The sequence below is a fragment of the Phalangium opilio genome, unplaced genomic scaffold (assembly GCF_054372755.1).
Source record: "Phalangium opilio isolate 3A_F unplaced genomic scaffold, DU_Popi_V2 ptg000115l_1, whole genome shotgun sequence".
In the NCBI taxonomy this organism is placed as follows: domain Eukaryota; kingdom Metazoa; phylum Arthropoda; class Arachnida; order Opiliones; family Phalangiidae; genus Phalangium; species Phalangium opilio.
Window position 1 is genome coordinate 74,769 of NW_028324210.1, and position 19,611 is coordinate 94,379.

General features: G+C 35.3%; 4 protein-coding genes across 4 annotated transcripts; 2 read left to right on the forward strand and 2 right to left on the reverse strand.

Moving 5' to 3' along the window:
• The first annotated feature begins 6,005 nt into the window (after positions 1-6,005).
• On the forward strand, positions 6,006-7,504 carry LOC149623038 (membrane protein BRI3). Its single transcript, XM_089853490.1, has 3 exons — positions 6,006-6,386; positions 6,452-6,669; positions 6,732-7,504. The coding sequence occupies exons 1-3, from the start codon at positions 6,293-6,295 to the stop codon at positions 6,861-6,863; spliced, it is 444 nt and encodes a 147-aa protein (XP_089709616.1). The 5' UTR covers positions 6,006-6,292; the 3' UTR covers positions 6,864-7,504.
• Positions 7,400-11,653, reverse strand: Lst8 (MTOR associated protein, LST8). The gene is made up of 9 exons (XM_089853489.1): positions 11,496-11,653; positions 11,366-11,439; positions 11,238-11,289; positions 10,996-11,158; positions 10,776-10,926; positions 9,329-9,406; positions 9,129-9,253; positions 8,752-9,062; positions 7,400-7,675 (listed from the first exon to the last, which is right to left on the reverse strand). Exons 1-9 carry the CDS (start codon positions 11,542-11,544, stop codon positions 7,560-7,562), a joined length of 1,119 nt encoding a protein of 372 aa, XP_089709615.1. The 5' UTR covers positions 11,545-11,653; the 3' UTR covers positions 7,400-7,559.
• A 925-nt stretch (positions 11,654-12,578) lies between these two features.
• Positions 12,579-15,466, reverse strand: LOC149623040 (uncharacterized). The gene is made up of 2 exons (XM_089853418.1): positions 15,182-15,466; positions 12,579-14,504 (listed from the first exon to the last, which is right to left on the reverse strand). Exon 2 carries the CDS (start codon positions 14,489-14,491, stop codon positions 12,947-12,949), a length of 1,545 nt encoding a protein of 514 aa, XP_089709544.1. The 5' UTR covers positions 14,492-14,504; positions 15,182-15,466; the 3' UTR covers positions 12,579-12,946.
• Positions 15,467-16,114: 648 nt separating this feature from the next.
• LOC149623041 (low density lipoprotein receptor adapter protein 1-A-like) lies at positions 16,115-19,598 on the forward strand. The gene is made up of 7 exons (XM_089853419.1): positions 16,115-16,317; positions 16,458-16,603; positions 16,709-16,821; positions 16,932-17,148; positions 18,690-18,830; positions 18,932-18,972; positions 19,091-19,598. The coding sequence occupies exons 1-7, from the start codon at positions 16,248-16,250 to the stop codon at positions 19,227-19,229; spliced, it is 867 nt and encodes a 288-aa protein (XP_089709545.1). The 5' UTR covers positions 16,115-16,247; the 3' UTR covers positions 19,230-19,598.
• Positions 19,599-19,611: the final 13 nt, after the last annotated feature.

A 19,611-nucleotide genomic window follows, 5' to 3' on the forward strand; every position in this document is an offset into this window, starting at 1 on the left:
ATCTAAGAACCATAATTTACTATTAATAAAAAAATAATGATAAATGTTCCGTTAAAGCACTAAAAAATTGCAGCGCGACCAAAAATTAAAACAAAAGAAACAGACGAAGCCCGATGACGATGTGCGCGGAACTAGTTGCGCGGCTAAGAATCTCCCAGAACGAGTGAAAACGGGGGAAACAACGGCCGATAATCTGCATGCGCGTTTCAATGGGAAAACGGACAGTCGAAGACTCCCTCACCAATATATCCTCCTAGCTTAAAAGGGGCTTATCAGACCATGGAACAAACGACAATCTTCCGCATAGAGCTTAGCATAGCGGGTGGGTAGAAAAGGAGAGGGGGTCGGTCAGCCCCTTTAAACTTTCTGAGAGAGCGCGCTATTTATTTCTAAAATGATCTCGTGCTGTAATTGGTTAGCGGTGTCCAAAGTAAAGTACCACCATGGATATAGAATGCGCGCGAGGAAATTAGTTTTCACGCTGTAGGATAGGCAACTCCCTATCACGAACGAGAGCTTATTCTGTATATACTCTGTTAAAGCATCGGTTGTCAGCACGCGCAAATCTGTAACCAAGCTTTGTGTGGGCTGGCAAGAGACGAAGAACTTCAGCAATATGAAAAATTTGTCTGTTTGTTCATTAATATTCTTACAGAGCATCCGCATTGTACTGTCATGGGTAAATCATAATCCTTTCTCCTTTAAAATCACCAATGAATGAAAAATATCACCTTAACACAGTTTATCCCTTTTCACTCTAAGTGTGTTAATTTATATGTGCAGAGTACATTCCCAATGCACAGTTATAGACAAATCATAATGCTCTCCCTTTGAAAATCATCAATGACTCTTTTCATTCTCCCTTTAAAAAGACGAACGATACTTCTTCATCATCATCATCTTCTTCTTCTACTACTACTACTACTTCTTCAGACCAAGTCAAACTAATACCCCCATCGTTAGATGTACATCAAACGATGTGGCTAAAAAAGGCAAGTTTCTAGCCCAACTCAAAAACCGAGAGTCTCAAACTTGAGACAGTTTTTATAAAAAAATGGTAATGATCATAGATATATATTAAATAATTATGAACTTAAGTTATTTATACTTTATTAAATTGGTTCGTATTAATGTCTAGGGGAAATATTTAAATTAATAATAATAAAATAAAGCTTAATGCTTGTTATAATAAAACTCTCGTCTTTAATTAGACAAATAATGGTTTAAATGATTTAAATATAAATAATAATGTTAAACCTATCTGGGTTTAATTTAAATAAAAATAGTTCAAGTTTATATTTACGCATATGTTGAAACCCGCACAAAGGCGTCCGGCGCGAAAATTATATCGTCCAGGTAAGTTACCTGAGGTAACCGGCGCGTTGTTAAAGGCCGACTTCCACCGAAAAGCGTTCTTACGAACTGAAGACCGTGCATCGATTCTTAACAATAGAGCGACCGTGCCAATTTTCGAGTTCCCACTGGGGCAAAATTTGGAGGGGTTCTTACGAACTGAAAACCTTGCTATGCGGGTTCTTACGAACTGAAGATAAACAATAGAAAGTCTCTTAAATATTTTATTCCCGATTTTTACGACCCTCTGAAGGAAAATATCTATTGTTTATCTTCAGTTCGTAAGAGCCCCCGTATAAAGGTTTTCAGTTCGTAAGAACCCCCGTATAAAGATTTTCAGTTCGTAAGAACACCTCAAAATTTTGTCCAACGGGGATTCGAAAATCGGCACGGTCGCTCCATTGTTACTCTCGATGCACGGTTTTCAGTTCGTAAGAACCCTTTTCGATGGAAGTCGGCCTTTAAAGTTTAAGTCCGGAGACTTCACGACAAAAACCGCGGCGTGGCCCCGAAGGGTCCACGCCCGAGGGCGTAGAGCCCAAGGGCTGCAGCAACAGAATCTGACCAAGCAGGAGCAAGGTGATAGTCAGAGAGAGAGTTAAACAAAGGTCGGAGACCCCTTTTTATAGCGCGAGCGCGTTAGTATTTCGCGCACCAACACGTGGCCCATTCGTGGGTCCTTCTTTATGAAGTTCAAGTTCCTCTAGGTCTTCGGGTTTTTCATTTACGTCAGAGGTCAGAGTTTTTGAATAACGAAAACACTTCACGGTATAAATAGTTAAAACCAGCCAGGTTAGAAAAATAAAGGGAGAGTGCCAGTTTAAAGGGATAGTCTATAAAATATTGTTACAAACTAGCCCAAACTACCAAATAACTTTGGAAAGTGCCCAAAATGTAAGAATTTATAACAGAAAACCTACAATTTCCAACTTTTCTTTAAAATTTAAAGAATACTTTAAATTTTTGTTGTCGGCTTATCTTATCTAGTGTACTGGTAAATTTTTCAAACAATTTTGGTGATGTCGTGGCATAGAGAAGAGAACCTGTGAATCCAATATGCACGAGAAAGCTGCGCACAGTCACCAAAATTCTTCGGTACCTACATCCACGACACATTGATCATACGCAACTATACTGATAATATCTCCTTCCTTCTATTCTCTGCTATTTCAACATAGTATAATAAATTAAAATGTTCCTCCTACCATGGCTAAATAATTCTACATCATCAAGAAATTAGTGTTGCCCATTCACGTTTTCACCGTTCTGTGTTGGTTGGCGACGAGTAAACCACTCTGATCAATACGGTAATCCAACTATAGGCCTACTTTATTCTGCAGTACTCGCTTCAGGGTCATTATACTTTAGTCCAGGAATGACATTTTACGACTTACGAGTTTGTTCTTTCCCCCATACCTAGTTCCAGTTTTTAAATACGGCATAAACACTAATCCAAGTATACATATTTTTATTTATTCCTGTTCGTTGTTATGCCATGTTATCATAATACTTTGTTCCATTTATACTTTATTCCACCATCCCTTGTTAAACATTATGCATGTCAAAAATTCCTGTTAAAAAACTTAATGTTAAGAAAATTTCAATTGTGAAATGGTAATATAAATTCGAAATGGAATTTTTAAATTAATGTTGTAATTAACTTAATAGATTTCCTTGAAAAAACCATGAGTTTCATCGAGTTTGCATGTTATATAATATTTATGCAAAATACAAATTTGGTTTGAAACCTGTGAAACCCTTGATATTATGGTATAAAATTAATCGATAAATTATGAGCGTAAATAACTTAATAGGTTTCCTTGAAAAAACCATGAGTTTCATCAAGTTTGCTTTAAATTTCAAATTTATGCAAAATACAAATTTGGTTTGAAACCTGTGAAACCCTTGATATTATGGTATAAAATTAATCGATAAATTATGAGCGTAAATAACTTAATAGGTTTCCTTGAAAAAACCATGAGTTTCATCAAGTTTGCTTTACATTTCAAATTTATGCAAAATACAAATTTGGTTTGAAACCTATGAAACCCTTGATATTATGGCTTAAAACTATTCCCTAAATTATGAGCGTAAATAACTTAATAGGTTTCCTTGAAAAAACCATGAGTTTCATCGAGTTTGCTTTAAATTTCAAATTTATGCAAAATACAAATTTAGTTTGAAACCTGTGAAACCCTTGATATTATGGCTTAAAACTATTCCCTAAATTATAAGCGTATATAACTTAATAGGTTTCCTTGAAAAAACCATGAGTTTAACCGAGTTTGCTTGTTTCATACTTTTTATGCAAAATACAAATTTGGTTTGAAACCTGTGAAACCCTTGATATTATGGTATAAAATTAATCGATAAATTATGAGCGTAAATAACTTAATAGGTTTCCTTGAAAAAACCATGAGTTTCATCAAGTTTGCTTTAAATTTCAAATTTATGCAAAATACAAATTTGGTTTGAAACCTGTGAAACCCTTGATATTATGGTATAAAATTAATCGATAAATTATGAGCGTAAATAACTTAATAGGTTTCCTTGAAAAAACCATGAGTTTCATCAAGTTTGCTTTACATTTCAAATTTATGCAAAATACAAATTTGGTTTGAAACCTATGAAACCCTTGATATTATGGCTTAAAACTATTCCCTAAATTATAAGCGTAAATAACTTAATAGGTTTCCTTGAAAAAACCATGAGTTTAACCGAGTTTGCTTGTTTCATACATTTTATGCAAAATCCAAATTTGGTTTGAAACCTGTGAAAACCTTGATATTATGGTATAAAATTAATCGATAAATTATGAGCGTAAATAACTTAATAGATTTCCTTGAAAAACCATGAGTTTCATCGAGTTTTCGGTAAATTTATGCAAATTAGTATTCTTGTGGCAAACCTTTGAAATTAGCGGCCTTATGCACGGAGAGGTTTGCTGGTGAATTTTATGCAAATTAGTTTATTGGCTGCAAACTATTGAAAATACCGGCCTTATGCAAGAAAAAGTTTGCAGAATTTATGCAAATTAGTATTTTGGAAGCAAACTTTTGAAAATGGCGGCCTTATGCAAAAAAATTGGTTTGCTGCAAACTTATGCAAATTAGTAGCGTCCCGCTCACAAAAGCAACGCATTACGCATGCTGTTCGCTCTATATAGGCCCGTTCAATTGGCCAAAAAGGCGATATTTGGATTATCGCCGGGAAATTCGAAGGAAACCAAAATTAACATTAACTTTTAATGAGAGAAGGTAGGTATTTTTGGTCATATCCTCTATCCTAATTGATCGAAAATTAAAATTAAATAAAATTTTAATGAGACGTGTGTTTCGACGTGTTTTATTCATAGTTTTACTATATCTATGGTTTTATTACGCTAAAAAAGGTTCAAGCTTCTGGAGTGGATATGTATGGAAAATTGTAAATTATAGATCTGAACTAAACTAAACTAAAAAGGTCGACCACAAATTTTGAAATTAGAAAACCGTTACTTTTGGCAGAGAGAATTTAGAAGGGGAGTGGAAGGGGTGGTTTGGAATGTAGCGCAACGTCGTCTGCTAAACGTTATCTAGGCAGGTCGATTTCCGGTATGATGCGTTTGTAACAGAGAGATTTTAGAACACGTGACCGGAAACTCGCCTACCCCAAAAAGCTCAACGCGACATCTTGTTTGGGCGTCATCACGTTTAATAGAGTCAAAGGGGGGGCTTTCCACTCCCCTTCTAAATTCTCTCTGCTTTTGGCGGTCGTTCACCCATCACCATTGTAACGTCGGTCGTTACTATTTCTTCGGGTCTATGTTAATTATATTTAAAAATGAATGTGTTTTTTCAAGAAGAATGCGTTTCCATCCTTTCATGATGAGGAATACAACCTCTAAAGTAATTGTAAATACCAAAAAAAAAAAAAAAAAATATATATCGTGAAGTTAGTGCTTCCTTGGAATATGTGTGTGTTTGTGTGAATTTATCTACAACTACAAGAACATCTAATTTAATTTGGATTACACAGTATCAAAAATGTGAGAATTTTCTTATTTTTAACTAAGCTTGCACATAATGATGCGTTTCAAAGAATTTTATTGGGGACTCAGGCCGTCGCTTAGGCTATTTATTTATCCTTGTCTATGAACTTCTAAAGACTGAGTGGCTGATTCCAGCTATAGCCTCCTAGATCACGCGACTCTGTGAACGCGGGTAATACTTAACAGTAGCCACGTCAGAATTTTAAAGGTGTGTCTGCCTAGTCGCGTCATCCATTAGGCCACGGTCCAGCGGACATTATCACAGCGCCCATAGGGATAGCTAGGAGGATAGAACTCGTTCTATCCTCCTAGGGGATAGGAGCATAACATTTATGTTTCTATCTCTATGACAGCGCCCTCAAATTCACAAAATCAACAGAAAAATTCAAAAACTGGTTGCGAATACCAAATAATTTGGTCAATAGACTGTTAAAAACATTCACTTTCACATTGTTTTATCCGCTATAGAATAGTCGGTTTTTCGAGGCTCATTATTTGGTATTCTAGAATTTTGAAAATCATTATTCGATTCGTCGGTGCGAATAGTAAACGTCAATTTTGACCAAATTATTTGGTCCGACCAAATAGTAACGAATAGTCTGCACGGCCCTAGCGTTGGCTGCGTATAATCTGCCTCCAAGGAGTATTAAGGCGCCTTAAGTGTAATTTAAGGAAACTTTGAATGTCACTACAGTAATATTACTCCATTGATATTTTACAATTTACATCATAATGAGAAAAACAAAATCACATGGTGATGACGTCATTAGAATGGCGCAAGGGAAGTAAAGTGATGTAGTTTTGTTTTAGATTCGAACGCGATACGATCACATCGAAATAAAGTTAATTACACTTAATTAAATACTCTTGCACTGCAATTAAATACATCCTAGCTTGCTTTAAGACTAAATGGCAGAATCACAAATTCCATACGAGAAACCTCCACCGTATTATACCCCTGAATATGGTCCGGGAGTACAAGGCAATGAAAAACCGCCTCAAGGTAAAATAACGATGGAAATAAATTAAAATTAATGTTAAATACTAAGTAATTAAGTCCGGTATAAGGTCCCCCGTACTATCCATCCGATGGTAAAGGCATTGATCCAGGGAATCAGGGTATCCCACCACCATACTATGATCATGGTGGTGCTCAAAATTTCCCTCCGTTAAATCCAGCATATGCGGGTGTACCAAACTATGGTAGTAACGTTTACGTTCAACAACCGCAAGTTGCAACTGCAACTACTCAAGTCGTAATAGTTGGAGGATGTCCAGCTTGTAGGGTATGATAAAGTACTATCATTTTTAAAGACTTTAAAGTAATTTTAATTCTATTGTAATTAAGATTGGAGTTTTGGAAGATGATTTTACGTGTCTTGGAATTTGTCTAGCTATTTGTTGCTTTCCAGTTGGGATTTTATGTTGCCTGGCAATGCGTCAAAGGCATTGTCCTAACTGTGGAGCCATTTTTGGTTGAAATATATGAAAATATACGCGTAGTTTTCAGACTAGGAGTATTGATAACGTTTACACCAGGAGGTCGGGTTACTTGATACTGCATTTTTTCTGACAAATAGCCCAACCTCTTAGTGTAAATGGTATCAATCCTCCTAGTCAGGAAACTATGTATTACCTCCATGATACATCCCGGACGGACCCCCATTTTGTAGCGAGAGGGGGTCCGTCCGGGATGTATCATGGAGGTAATACATAGTTTCCTGACTAGGAGGATTGATACCATTTACACCAGGAGGTCGGGTTACTTGATACTGCAATTTTTCTGACAAATAGCCCAACCTCTTAGTGTAAATGGTTTCAATCCTCCTAGTCAGGAAACTATGTATTACCTCCATGATACATCCCGGACGGACCCCCATTTTTCTTTATATTTGAAAAGAAACTTGTAAAGAACCATATTTACTTTTTTATATATATATTATAATTTTTAAATATTAGTTAACTGTTTAAACATTTGATTGATATGAATATGAAAAAGGCAAAAAAAAGGCAAAACTAAGATTTGTATTTTTATTGAATAGCAAAAAAAGACAAAAAATGTACATAATTCATTCAACTTTTTATCGTTTACAAAATGAAGCAATAACTCTCAATTACAAATTTTAATTTATATTATCATCATAATCATAATCATAATATATGTTTAATTTTATTTTTAAGCTCCTCCATCTTTAAATGCTAAAGCGGTAAGCGCTTTCTGATGTCCGGAATATTCCAATTCAATTGAACCCGTGCTTAAATTCCATAAACGAGCTAAATTATCCGATGAAGCTTTAATTTAAAAATGAAACTGATTAGATAATTCAATTACAGGGTTCATACAAACCTGGAAAACAGGGAATAATCAGGGAAATAATTAAGCAAAATGTTTGTGAACATTCCCTCCATAGGATTAACATTACACCCAACTTTGGAGGCTCATAACTCTGGTTCTATTAGAGATAGGGGGATGTCCTTTGAGTATGTTATAGTCCAATTTGTCCCCCATCCAACCATACTAAAAACGTGCGGCTACGACAAACAGGGGCCGAGTAATTAAGCAAAATGTTCGTGAACACACCCTTCATAGGATTAACATTACACCCAACTTTGGAGGCTCGTAACTCTGGTTCTACTAGAGATACGGGGATGTCCTTTGAGTATGTTATAGTCCTATTTATCCCCCATCCAACCATACTAAAAACTTCGGGCTACGACAAACAGGGGCCGAGTAATTGAGCAAAATGTCCGTAAACATACCCTCCATTACACCATACTTTGGAGGCTCGTAACTCTGGTTCTACTAGAGATACAGGGATGTCCTTTGAGTATGTTATAGTCCTATTTATCCCCCATCTAACCATACTAAAAACTTGGGATTTCGTCAAACAGGGGCCGAGTAATTAAGCAAAATGTAAACAAACATTCCCTCCATAGGATTAACATTACACCCAACTTTGGAGGCTCATAACTCTGGTTCTACTAGAGATAGGGGGATGTCCTTTGAGTATGTTATAATCCAATTTATCCCCTATCCAACCATACTAAAAACTTAGGGCTACGACAAACATGGGCCGAGTAATTAAGCAAAACGTAAACAAACAACCCCCTCCATAGGAATAGCATCACACCCAACTTTGGAGGCTCGTAACTCTGGTTCTACTAGAGATAGGGGGATGTCCTTTTAGTATGTTATAGTCCAATTTGCCCCCTCCCCTCCTTTGTTAACATTTGATCCATAGGATACTCCATACACGGGAAAAACCTGGAAATCTCAGGGAAATTTCAAATTTGTTTTCCAAAATTTGTATGAACCCTGATTATTAAAACTAAGTTTAATATTACTTAGCAACTAATTACAACTTTACCAGTTAGTAAGTATCTGGAGTCTGAACTAAAAGCCGCATCCCAAACCCATCTTTGATTAGGATCTTTTAATTCAACCATGGGTTTAGCTTCCGCAATTTTCCATCCTCTAACTTCGGAAGTAACTAAACCACCCGGGCCATTCCCATTTGTTGAGGTTGAGGTAGGGCTGGCTGGAGTGCTTTTTCCGTTAACGCTAGTTGTGGGTGTGGGACTAGGAGTGACTGCTGATTTCTGTTCTTCCATTAAAGGGTATAAACTAGCAGTTTGCCAAACTTTAGCGCTTTTATCAGCTGAAGTTGTAACCAGTAATCTAAATTAAATACAAATTATTATTATTATTATCGAAGATATCGGGTGAAGCCTGAAGGGTTTTTACGTAGAATCTGGACTAAATTTGCATTTAAGACCATATTGTTTGTGAGCTTTTAGTTTCAATTTACGAATTGGTCTACTAGGAGCATCTTCATTGCCTGGTAATAGACTGAACAAGTAGCAATCTCCCTAAAATAATTAATTAATTAATTAAACAATTAAAGATTTATAAGGGACTTAATTAAAACTAAAACTATCTTTGACCTTATTGTCAATAGCGGCTAAATACATTCCATCAGAGTCAATATGCAAGTATTGAACAGAAACATCAGGATCTGTTAACTACAAAACGTAATTTTAATTTTAATCAAATTAAGATTATTTTGCGTTGTTTATTTACAGGGTTCATACAACTTTTGGAAAACAAATTTTCCCTGAGATTTCCAGGTTTTATCCCGTACATGGAGTATCCTATGGAGCAAATGTTAACGAAGGAGGGGGGGGGCAAATAGGACTATAACATACTCAAAGGGCATCCCTGTATCTCTAGTAGAACCAGAGTTACGAGCCTCCAAAGTATGGTGTAATGGAGGGTATGTTTACGGACATTTTGCTCAATTACTTGGCCCCTGTTTGTCGTAGCCCGAAGTTTTTAGTATGGTTGGATGGGGGATAAATAGGACTATAACATACTCAAAGGACATCCCCCTATCTCTAGTAGAAACAGAGTTACGAGCCTCCAAAGTATGGTGTAATGGAGGGTATGTTTACGGACATTTTGCTTAATTACTCGGCCCCTGTTTGTCGTAGCCCGAAGTTTTTAGTATGGTTGGATAGGGGATAAATAGGACTATAACATACTCAAAGGACATCCCCCTATCTCTAGTAGAACCAGAGTTACGAGCCTCCAAAGTTGGGTGTAATGTTAATCCTATGGAAGGGGTTGTTTGTTTACGTTTTGCTTAATTACTCGGCCCCTGTTTGTCGTAGCCCTACGTTTTTAGTATGGTTGGATGGGGGACAAATTGGACTATAACATACTCAAAGGACATCCCCGTATCTCTAATATAACCAGAGTTACGAGCCTCCAAAGTTGGGTGTAATGTTAATCCTATGGAGGGGGTTGTTTGTTTACATTTTGCTTAATTACTCGGCCCCTGTTTGTCGTAGCCCGAAGTTTTTAGTATGGTTGGATGGGGGATAAATAGGACTATAACATACTCAAAGGACATCCCCGTATCTCTACTAGAACCAGAGTTACAAGCCTCCAAAGTTGGGTGTAATGTTAATCCTATGGAGGGGTTGTTTGTTTACGTTTTCCTTAATTACTCGGCCCCTGTTTGTCGTAGGCCTATGTTTTTGGTATCGTTGGATGGGGGATAAATTGGACTATAACATACTCAAAGGACATCCCCCTATGTCTAGTAGAACCAGAGTTATGAGCCTCCAAAGTTGGGTGTGATGCTATTCTTATGGAGGGGGTTGTTTGTTTACGTTTTGCTTAATTACTCAGCCCCTGTTTGTCGTAGCCCCAAGTTTTTAGTATGGTTGGATGGGGGATAAATAGGACTATAACATACTCAAAGGACATCCCCCTATCTCTAGTAGAACCAGAGTTATGAGCCTCCAAAGTTGGGTGTAATGTTAATCCTATGGAGGGGGTTGTTTGTTTTCCAAGTTTGTATGAACCCTGGTTAAGTAATTTAAGTACCAGTTGTTCATTACGATCAGTTCTTAAATCCCAAACGTGAATTATTCCACTTTGATCTCCTAAATATAGTTCTCCTTGGTTTGGGTGTAAATAAACGCAATTAACTGGGTGACTAACTTGGAAAATTCTCTGACATTGAAGATTCCTAGATCTTTAATGGTTAATTTAATGCGTTAGGATTTTAATTTAATTAAAGATAGTTAGTTAATTTTTTAAAAACCTCAAATCCCAAACTTTGGCGGAACAGTCTTCCCCCCCAGTATACATCCATCTACCATCTTCGTGGAACCCAACTGAAGTGACGTTTTTACTAACTCCATCGTAATTTACCACTGGATTGGGGTTGTTAGAGTTAATGTCGTACATTCTGATGTGTTGGTAACCTTTTCAATTTAATTTAATTTAATTTAAAAATTTAAGTGTAAAGAAATCATGTTAAGCCATTATTTAAAAATTAATTACCAGCAGCAGCTAAAAGTAATTTATCTGGGGTAATTTCCATGGCATTAACTTGCTAAAATTATTATTATTCTATTACTTTATTTCTTAATTAGTATTAATAGTAATTAATTAATTAATTAATTAATTACGGAGTCGGGATGTTGAACTGTTCTTTGACATACGCCACTATGGGCTTGCCAAAATCTTATGGTATGATCATATCCTATTGATTGTTTTATTTATTTACCTTATTTACTAAGTATTTTTTGTTTATCTTACCAGCCGTAGCTAATATAACTTGATCTGTACCATTTTGATCGCCTCCCATTGTTTATATTATTGTTTTTCTAAATTTAAATGGATTAAATCGCTTCCTTCCGCGTAAATGTCAACAACTTAAGCCTAATAAGGCTTACCTCATCGTAAGCAGACGATGACTGACCCTATTGGTCCATTTTAAATTTCCCCCTTGTTCAAGTTTCCAATCAACAACAGTTCTGGGAAATAGCTAACTTCCTCTGGTCCAAAACCAGTTTATTAATTGCTTGGACTAGTTTTTTAATTCAAGAAGTGGGGGTCACTGGTCCTCAGGACCAGTTTATTAATTGCAAATCTATTGGAGAACAAAGGCTCGGACCAGTCCGGAGACCAGTTTATTATTTAGGACACTAGGGGGTCACTGGTCCCAAGGACTAGTTTAAAAAATATCCTTATTTCCCAGACTGATCAACAAGTTCATGAAATCATGGCCCTCATCAAACCAAAGCCCACTTGATCCACAGGGACGCAAGCTAATCGCGCTATAGGTCAGTTCAATCGGCCAAAAAGTGCGACTTTTTGGATTATCAGCGGGATATTCGAAAAGTCCATAAAGTAATTGCCGTTTTCGTAAAAAAAACCAGTGAAATCGTAAATTACAATTACCCTGGTTAATTACCGTTTATATTACCATGGTAATTACCGTTCAAAACTGTATTTATTGAAAATATTACATATTTTACAGGTAAAAGAAACAATGACGTAGTGTAGAGATGGAATTAAATTTTACTTTTAGGTAAAAAAAGAAAAAAAAAAGCTTCCTCGCAGCGGTCCTCTGGAAAATAATTTTATAAAAAAAACTATCCACTCTAGAAGCTTGAATCCTTTTTAATATAAAAAACACGTCGAAACACACGTCTCATTAAAATTTCAGGTAATTTCGATCATTAGAACTTAATGTTAATTTTGGGGGAAAAATCGCCTTCAAGAATGTGGAAATATCAAGATTATAATACAAGAAAGGTAAATACATTTTACACTTAAAGTGAGAGATAACATAGAACACAAAGAAAACATCAATTTATATTGAATTATTAACCCAACTACTACTACGCCCCTCCAAAAATTTTTAAACTGGTCAGTTTTAATATTTTTACAAAAGGCATTGTACAACTTAGATCATAGAGCTACGGGGGGAAATGGTGGTCAGTTTACAACTCTATTTGATATTGGTACCCGAGTTGTCAGTGTATGTATGATTTCGGACAAAAATGTCACGTTTAATACTTAAACAGGCGAGCATGAATTCCAAGCCGTTAACTTGAAAGGGCCTTACGTAAGCGTTCGAATTGACACGGCTCTATTTTCGGTTCAGTTATCATTGGATGCGTACATATATCTTTACATAATCGTGTCGTAAAGCGCGAACGATTTAAGTGTGAGCTGAGAAAATGTAAGTTTATTCGGCGTGATTATTTGTTGGTCGTTCTTGAGGGGGCTTTCGACTCGGCTCCTTTGGCGTCGGACGGGCTTCTCTTTACAGCCGTTACCTTTCGTACTGTGGTTGTCGTTTCTTTAACGGTAGTTCCGGAAGTTCGTGCAGCTGGAGCTCTCTTAGCGGGAGTTCCGGTCGTCGATACTTTCCCGCCTTTCTCCGTAACCCTCGAACTTGTAGTCGTAACGCTAACGCGACTTCCGTCGCTACTTTTGCTCTGAGATCCGGCGGATATCTGCCTACGTACGGGTTCTTTGCCGGCCGTAGTAGTAGTATCCTTGGTTCGGGTAACGGTACTTTTCGCCCCCTGTACGCTTGACCTTCTAACGGGGGTTGATGACTTGGAACTCGATTCGACGACGGATTTCTTCTCGCTGACGGTGGATGAGGACGATGTGGTGGTGACCGTTCGAACGGATGTTTCGCTACTGCTACTGACCCTCGTGGACGTTTTTGCCGGACCTTTAGATCGAACGATACTAGTTTCGGTTGTTTTCACCGATCGCACTCCCGGTTGAGGTCTGACTACAGTAGCTTTGTTATCCAGGTTTTTCTTTAACTTCTCGAAATTGGTAACCTTTTCCTGGACGGTGGTTTCTGGCTCCACTTCCTCCAATTTCGGTTCGGGTTTCCCGGTTGGACTCTTCTTTTTATCCTCCGGTGCTTTCTTGACTTCCGTGGCTTTCTTAACTTGCGTTTTTGTAGTGGAGGCTTTAACTTCCGGTTTCGACGCTACTTCCTTCGCCACAGTTGTGGTATCCACTTTTGAGAGGGACGATTTCGCTTGATTTTCCGTCACCTTTTTATCTTTCGGTATTGATTTGCTTTCCGAGACTGTGGCGTCTTTTACCCGCGATTTCTGCTGGACTTTGGTGCTGGTGGCGGTGCTGATTTTGGTTGAATTTGGTTGATTGGCCGCGGGTTTGAGATCCAAAGTTTTAAGGGCGCTTCGAATACTTTCCTTTTCGAATTCCGTGTTTTCGGCTCCCTTTTCGACGCCGCCCACATTTTCTTGTTGATTTTTCTTATCCTGGCTTTTATTGTTGCCAAAGACATTAATGAATCTCCAGCTTTTTTCTTCGGCTTTATTCTTGGCTTCCTTTTCCGCCTTTTCTTTATGTCCGTTTCTCAGTATCTCGCTCTTCTCCGTTTCTTCGAATCTCTTTTCCTTTTCGCTGCTACCGGTGTCCTTCTCGTCCGTCTGCAGGTAATCATCCGCGATACCAATCAGTTTGTTTTGCTCTCGCTTGACCGAGGTCTCGACTTTTCTCAGCGCTTTTTGTTGTTCGCTGTAATCGACGTATCGGTTATCGTTGAAGACGTCGGCGTCGGCGTATTCAATCGGTTCTCCGCGGTTTTTATCGAAAAGGGTTTCGATTCCGTGTACAAAAACGTCGCGGTTTTTTAAATCTTCTTCCTTCTCGCTCTGGCTACCGGACTCGGCTTTGGCCGCTTCCGCTTTGGCTCTCGCCTCCTTTTTTTGAGCACTGGATCGGAACACGTTTCGGAATGCTTCCATCATTTTAATTAAGCTTCTGTTATAAAACCATAAAGATATTCAATGTACCCAAACCTCCGGACAGATTTACGCTTGTAAAGTTACGTTAAATTATAAGCTTATTTTATCCGCATTATTTTTTTGTTTGTTTAACCCCAAAAAGTGGCCCATTTTGTTGGAAATAAAACTAAACTTTTCTAGGCTTGCTATGTCAAGCCAAAACTTTCGACGCTCGCCAACGCCAAGAAGCAAAAAAGCGCTCGATAACTAGTCTTGTCAGCCAAGTTGTCGCCCAGCCGAAAGTCATCGCAAACTTTGACGCCTAGAAACGGACTTATCCCTAGCTCCGAATCCGATACACCAAACTCAAATTTTGTCGGACAGTTTTTAGGGTTTACAAAACTTTGCGTTTCAAAATTTAAACAAGCCTAATTATAAAAAACAATTGGCAGATGTACGTGTCCAAGAAGCGGTGGCGGATATGTGATTTCGAAAAGCGTAATTAGAAGTTTTAATTTACAAAGGAACAGACCAATCTTAGATAATTTTTATTAAAACATCTATTGTAACTAAAATAAGCTTGTGTATAAGAAAATTGATTGCGTGTAAAATGTGTGCTGATTATTTGTGCTTTATTTTATGAAAGTTACACGTTTTTAGGCTGCAGTGAGTGAGTGAGTGAGTGAGGCGTGTCGTTTGAAACTTCTTTCTTACCGATTTTCACGTTAAACAAAAGAGTTTTCGAGTATTAATTAAACAAAAATTAACAATTTATCGGAGAGACGACTTTTCACGGGTGAAGCGAACCAAATGAGCGTCACTTCTTGACCAGAGAAGAGAAGCTCAACGCGTACGGACGGATTATGGATCGGAGAGAGGCCAGCGAACTATAAGGCGTCCCAATGGTGTCACGACAAACAATCGATCCGACGAAACTGGACTAATCACGTGGTTCAATTGTTAGTCGCGTCATACCACTCCTTAATCGATATGATATCGTCAAAAAGCTGCAAGTAATGAGTAAGTTAATGGTAACACTGACTGCGAACAGAGATTATTTTAAAGTTTTATCTCATGACAGTATCTAGAAAGTAGGCCTAAAAAATATGAAAACTTTGTTTTCAATTTATTTATTTGGACTAGAAACGAGCAATCGAAAATATTTCCAAAAATTTAGTCAGTTTTGAACTTGTCTAAGTTATAGACTTATGTATTCATTTTAATTTGCTTTTAAACACGTGGGAAAAATGCACGTGGTCAATTTAAATGCCGAGAGGTATTACACCTCTATGGTTTCATATGTAAAGGAGTAGAAAATTAGTTACTCTTCTAAGCAGGGTGGGAAATAAGGATTTTTTTAAAACTAGACATTGGGCCAGCAACCCCCCTGGCCAGGAATAAATAAACTGGTCCATGACCATTGACCAGGGCGCGTCGTCTGCTAAACTAAAGAAGTGGGTAATTAAAATAGTTCAGATATTGTCTGGACCCTGGTTACCCTACAATTTTCTTAGTGCTCCCGTGGACCACTGACCCCCCTCCGATTTAATTTTTAAACTGGTCCAGGCAATTTTTAAACTGGTCATTTGCCCTGTGCCAGTGCCTTATTTCCCACCCTGCTTCTAAGAGGCTAACATCAAAAAAAAAAAAAAAAAAATTCAAAATGGCGGCTAATCGGTACGTTTAGGGTTAAAGGACGGTAGTTCCGCTTGACAATAGTTAAAGTTAAACGTAAAACTATTAATACAAGGATAATTAATCGATTTTAAACGTATATCCAATGTCTTCAATTCTTAAAGCGGTAAAAATGCCAGGATCATCCGGCTTTTTTTGGAAATCCAAACACAAAAGTAAGATAAATAAATGTTACCGAAAGATATAGATATTTAGTGACCAAGGGTTATGACCCCACCCCTTTAAATCTAATAAAGATAAAGATAACTTTCGCTGATTAAAGATAAGATAAGAATAATAACAATTTTGTTTTTAGAATTGGCGGAAGAGTGGGGAGATGGTAACAAAGAACCAGTCTGCGATGGCATTACGTTTTACGTAAAATACTTAGGAAGTACTTTAGTCGAACATCCAAATGATCAACAAGAAACTGCCGAAGCCATCAAAACCATCATTTCTATGGTAAGTAAGAAAAAGCTTTAAACTTTTATAACTTTAGCTCAAATATATGATAAATATAAAACCCTAGCTATAAACAATGTGATCTATATTTTTAAACTGGTTCAGGCTAAAGCGAGTGCCAAAAAATTACAACGTGTAGCGATGAAAATCACACCCACGGGAATTCTAACATATGATATTACATCCGGAGAAAAACAGATGGAATTTTCCATTTACCGGTAAATAAATAGATAAATTTGTTCAGAAAGGTCAAAGGTTTAACCACATTTAAAATCTTTAGGCTTAGGATTGAACTCGATAATTTAATTTAGGATAATCGTTATTTCAGGATATCATATTGCTCAGCCGATGCTTCTTACGAAAGGGTTGTCGCTTTTATATCTACAAATTCAAATGAAACATTGGAATGTCACGCGTTTTTATGTTCTAAAAGAAAAGTGGCCGAAGCCGCGGCTTTGACCATTTCACAAGCTTTTAACATTGCATTTGAACTCTGGGAACGAGCTCGGGAAGAAAGTTCTCAAATCATCAAAGAAAATTGCGAAGTAAGTAACTTTTCATTGAGAAACAACTTTTGTTATTTTTCATTTAAAAAACAAGTTTTGATATTTTTCATTTAAAAAACAAGTTTTGATATTTTTCATTTAAAAAACAAGTTTTGATATTTTTCATTTAAAAAACAAGTTTTGATATTTTTCATTTAAAAAACAAGTTTTGATATTTTTCATTTAAAAAACAAGTTTTGATATTTTTCATTTAAAAAACAAGTTTTGATATTTTTCATTTAAAAAACAAGTTTTGATATTTTTCATTTAAAAAACAAGTTTTGATATTTTTCATTTAAAAAACAAGTTTTGATATTTTTCATTTAAAAAACAAGTTTTGATATTTTTCATTTAAAAAACAAGTTTTGATATTTTTCATTTAAAAAACAAGTTTTGATATTTTTCATTTAAAAAACAAGTTTTGATATTTTTCATTTAAAAAACAAGTTTTGATATTTTTCATTTAAAAAACAAGTTTTGATATTTTTCATTTAAAAAACAAGTTTTGATATTTTTCATTTAAAAAACAAGTTTTGATATTTTTCATTTAAAAAACAAGTTTTGATATTTTTCATTTAAAAAACAAGTTTTGATATTTTTCATTTAAAAAACAACTTTTGATATTTTTCATTTAAAAAACAACTTTTGATATCTTTCATTTAAAAAACAACTTTTGATATTTTTCATTTTAAAAACAAGTTTTGATATTTTTCATTTAAAAAACAAGTTTTGATATTTTTCATTTAAAAAACAAGTTTTGATATTTTTCATTTAAAAAACAAGTTTTGATATTTTTCATTTAAAAAACAAGTTTTGATATTTTTCATTTAAAAAACAAGTTTTGATATTTTTCATTTAAAAAACAAGTTTTGATATTTTTCATTTAAAAAACAAGTTTTGATATTTTTCATTTAAAAAACAAGTTTTGATATTTTTCATTTAAAAAACAAGTTTTGATATTTTTCATTTAAAAAACAAGTTTTGATATTTTTCATTTAAAAAACAAGTTTTGATATTTTTCATTTAAAAAACAAGTTTTGATATTTTTCATTTAAAAAACAAGTTTTGATATTTTTCATTTAAAAAACAAGTTTTGATATTTTTCATTTAAAAAACAAGTTTTGATATTTTTCATTTAAAAAACAAGTTTTGATATTTTTCATTTAAAAAACAACTTTTGATATTTTTCATTTAAAAAACAACTTTTGATATTTTTCATTTTAAAAACAAGTTTTGATATTTTTCATTTAAAAAACAAGTTTTGATATTTTTCATTTAAAAAACAACTTTTGTTATATTTTTCATTTAAAAAACAAGTTTTGATATTTTTCATTTAAAAAACAAGTTTTGTTATATTTTTCATTTAAAAAACAAGTTTTGATATTTTTCATTTAAAAAACAAGTTTTGATATTTTTCATTTAAAAAACAAGTTTTGTTATATTTTTCATTTAAAAAACAAGTTTTTCATTTAAAAAACAAGTTTTTTCATTTAAAAAACAAGTTTTTAATTTAATAATTTTTTTTTAATTTTTTATTACAGAATTTGAATGAGTTACGTTCCGAGAACGGGGGGAAAGAAAGTGGTGGTCCCGTTTATAAAACAAATTCTGCCAGTAGTCTGGAATGCGCCCTAATAGATTTCAAAGAAGGGGAATCAGCTAGTGACACCATGAAGAAACTGGTAATTAAGAAAAAAACAACCCCTAATTAATTATTTATTTAATTAATTATAATTAATAACAAATTAACTTAACGAACTTTGCGAGCATTTTCTTTTTGCAGGGATTATCCTTGGATTCCAACTTAAATGATAGTTTCTCAAAGTAAGTTGTAAGTTTCGGGAAGTAATTAGAATTAGAGAGTAATTTAGGGATGTTTTTACTACAGAAACCTTTAACCAATTAACTTAATTAATTAATTAATTAATAATTTTGCCGTTAGGCTAGCCGAGTCTAGAACTCATCCAAATTGGCCTAGCAGCGTAAATGAGGATGTTCTCGGGGATATTTCCGAAATAGTTCAAATGCGAGATAAAGATCCTTTCATGCAAGATCAAGTTGATGATTTGTTGCTCCTTTGATGACCCTTGACCCCCTTCCCTTAATTAAATTGCCATGCCATCTTAATCGAAGAAAACTGGCGCAATAAATAAATTCAATCCCCTTTCCGATACACCACTTACGAGGATTTTAATTTAATTTAATCCAGAGAGAAAGGGTTATCGCGCTCATTAATTAATTGTCTTTCCACTTAAACGGAATTGGAATCTCTATTTATATAACACTGTGGTGCCTGTAAAATAATTTTAAAAAGGTTTTGAACATTTTTCTATTTTACCAAATAATATGTATCCTATCGGTACAAAACTGTTATTATTATATTTGTATATTTAAGTGTACAAAAAAGGCTCTTTTAACCGTCATAACATAAAAGGTTGTTGAAAATTTAACCTCTGACTTTGT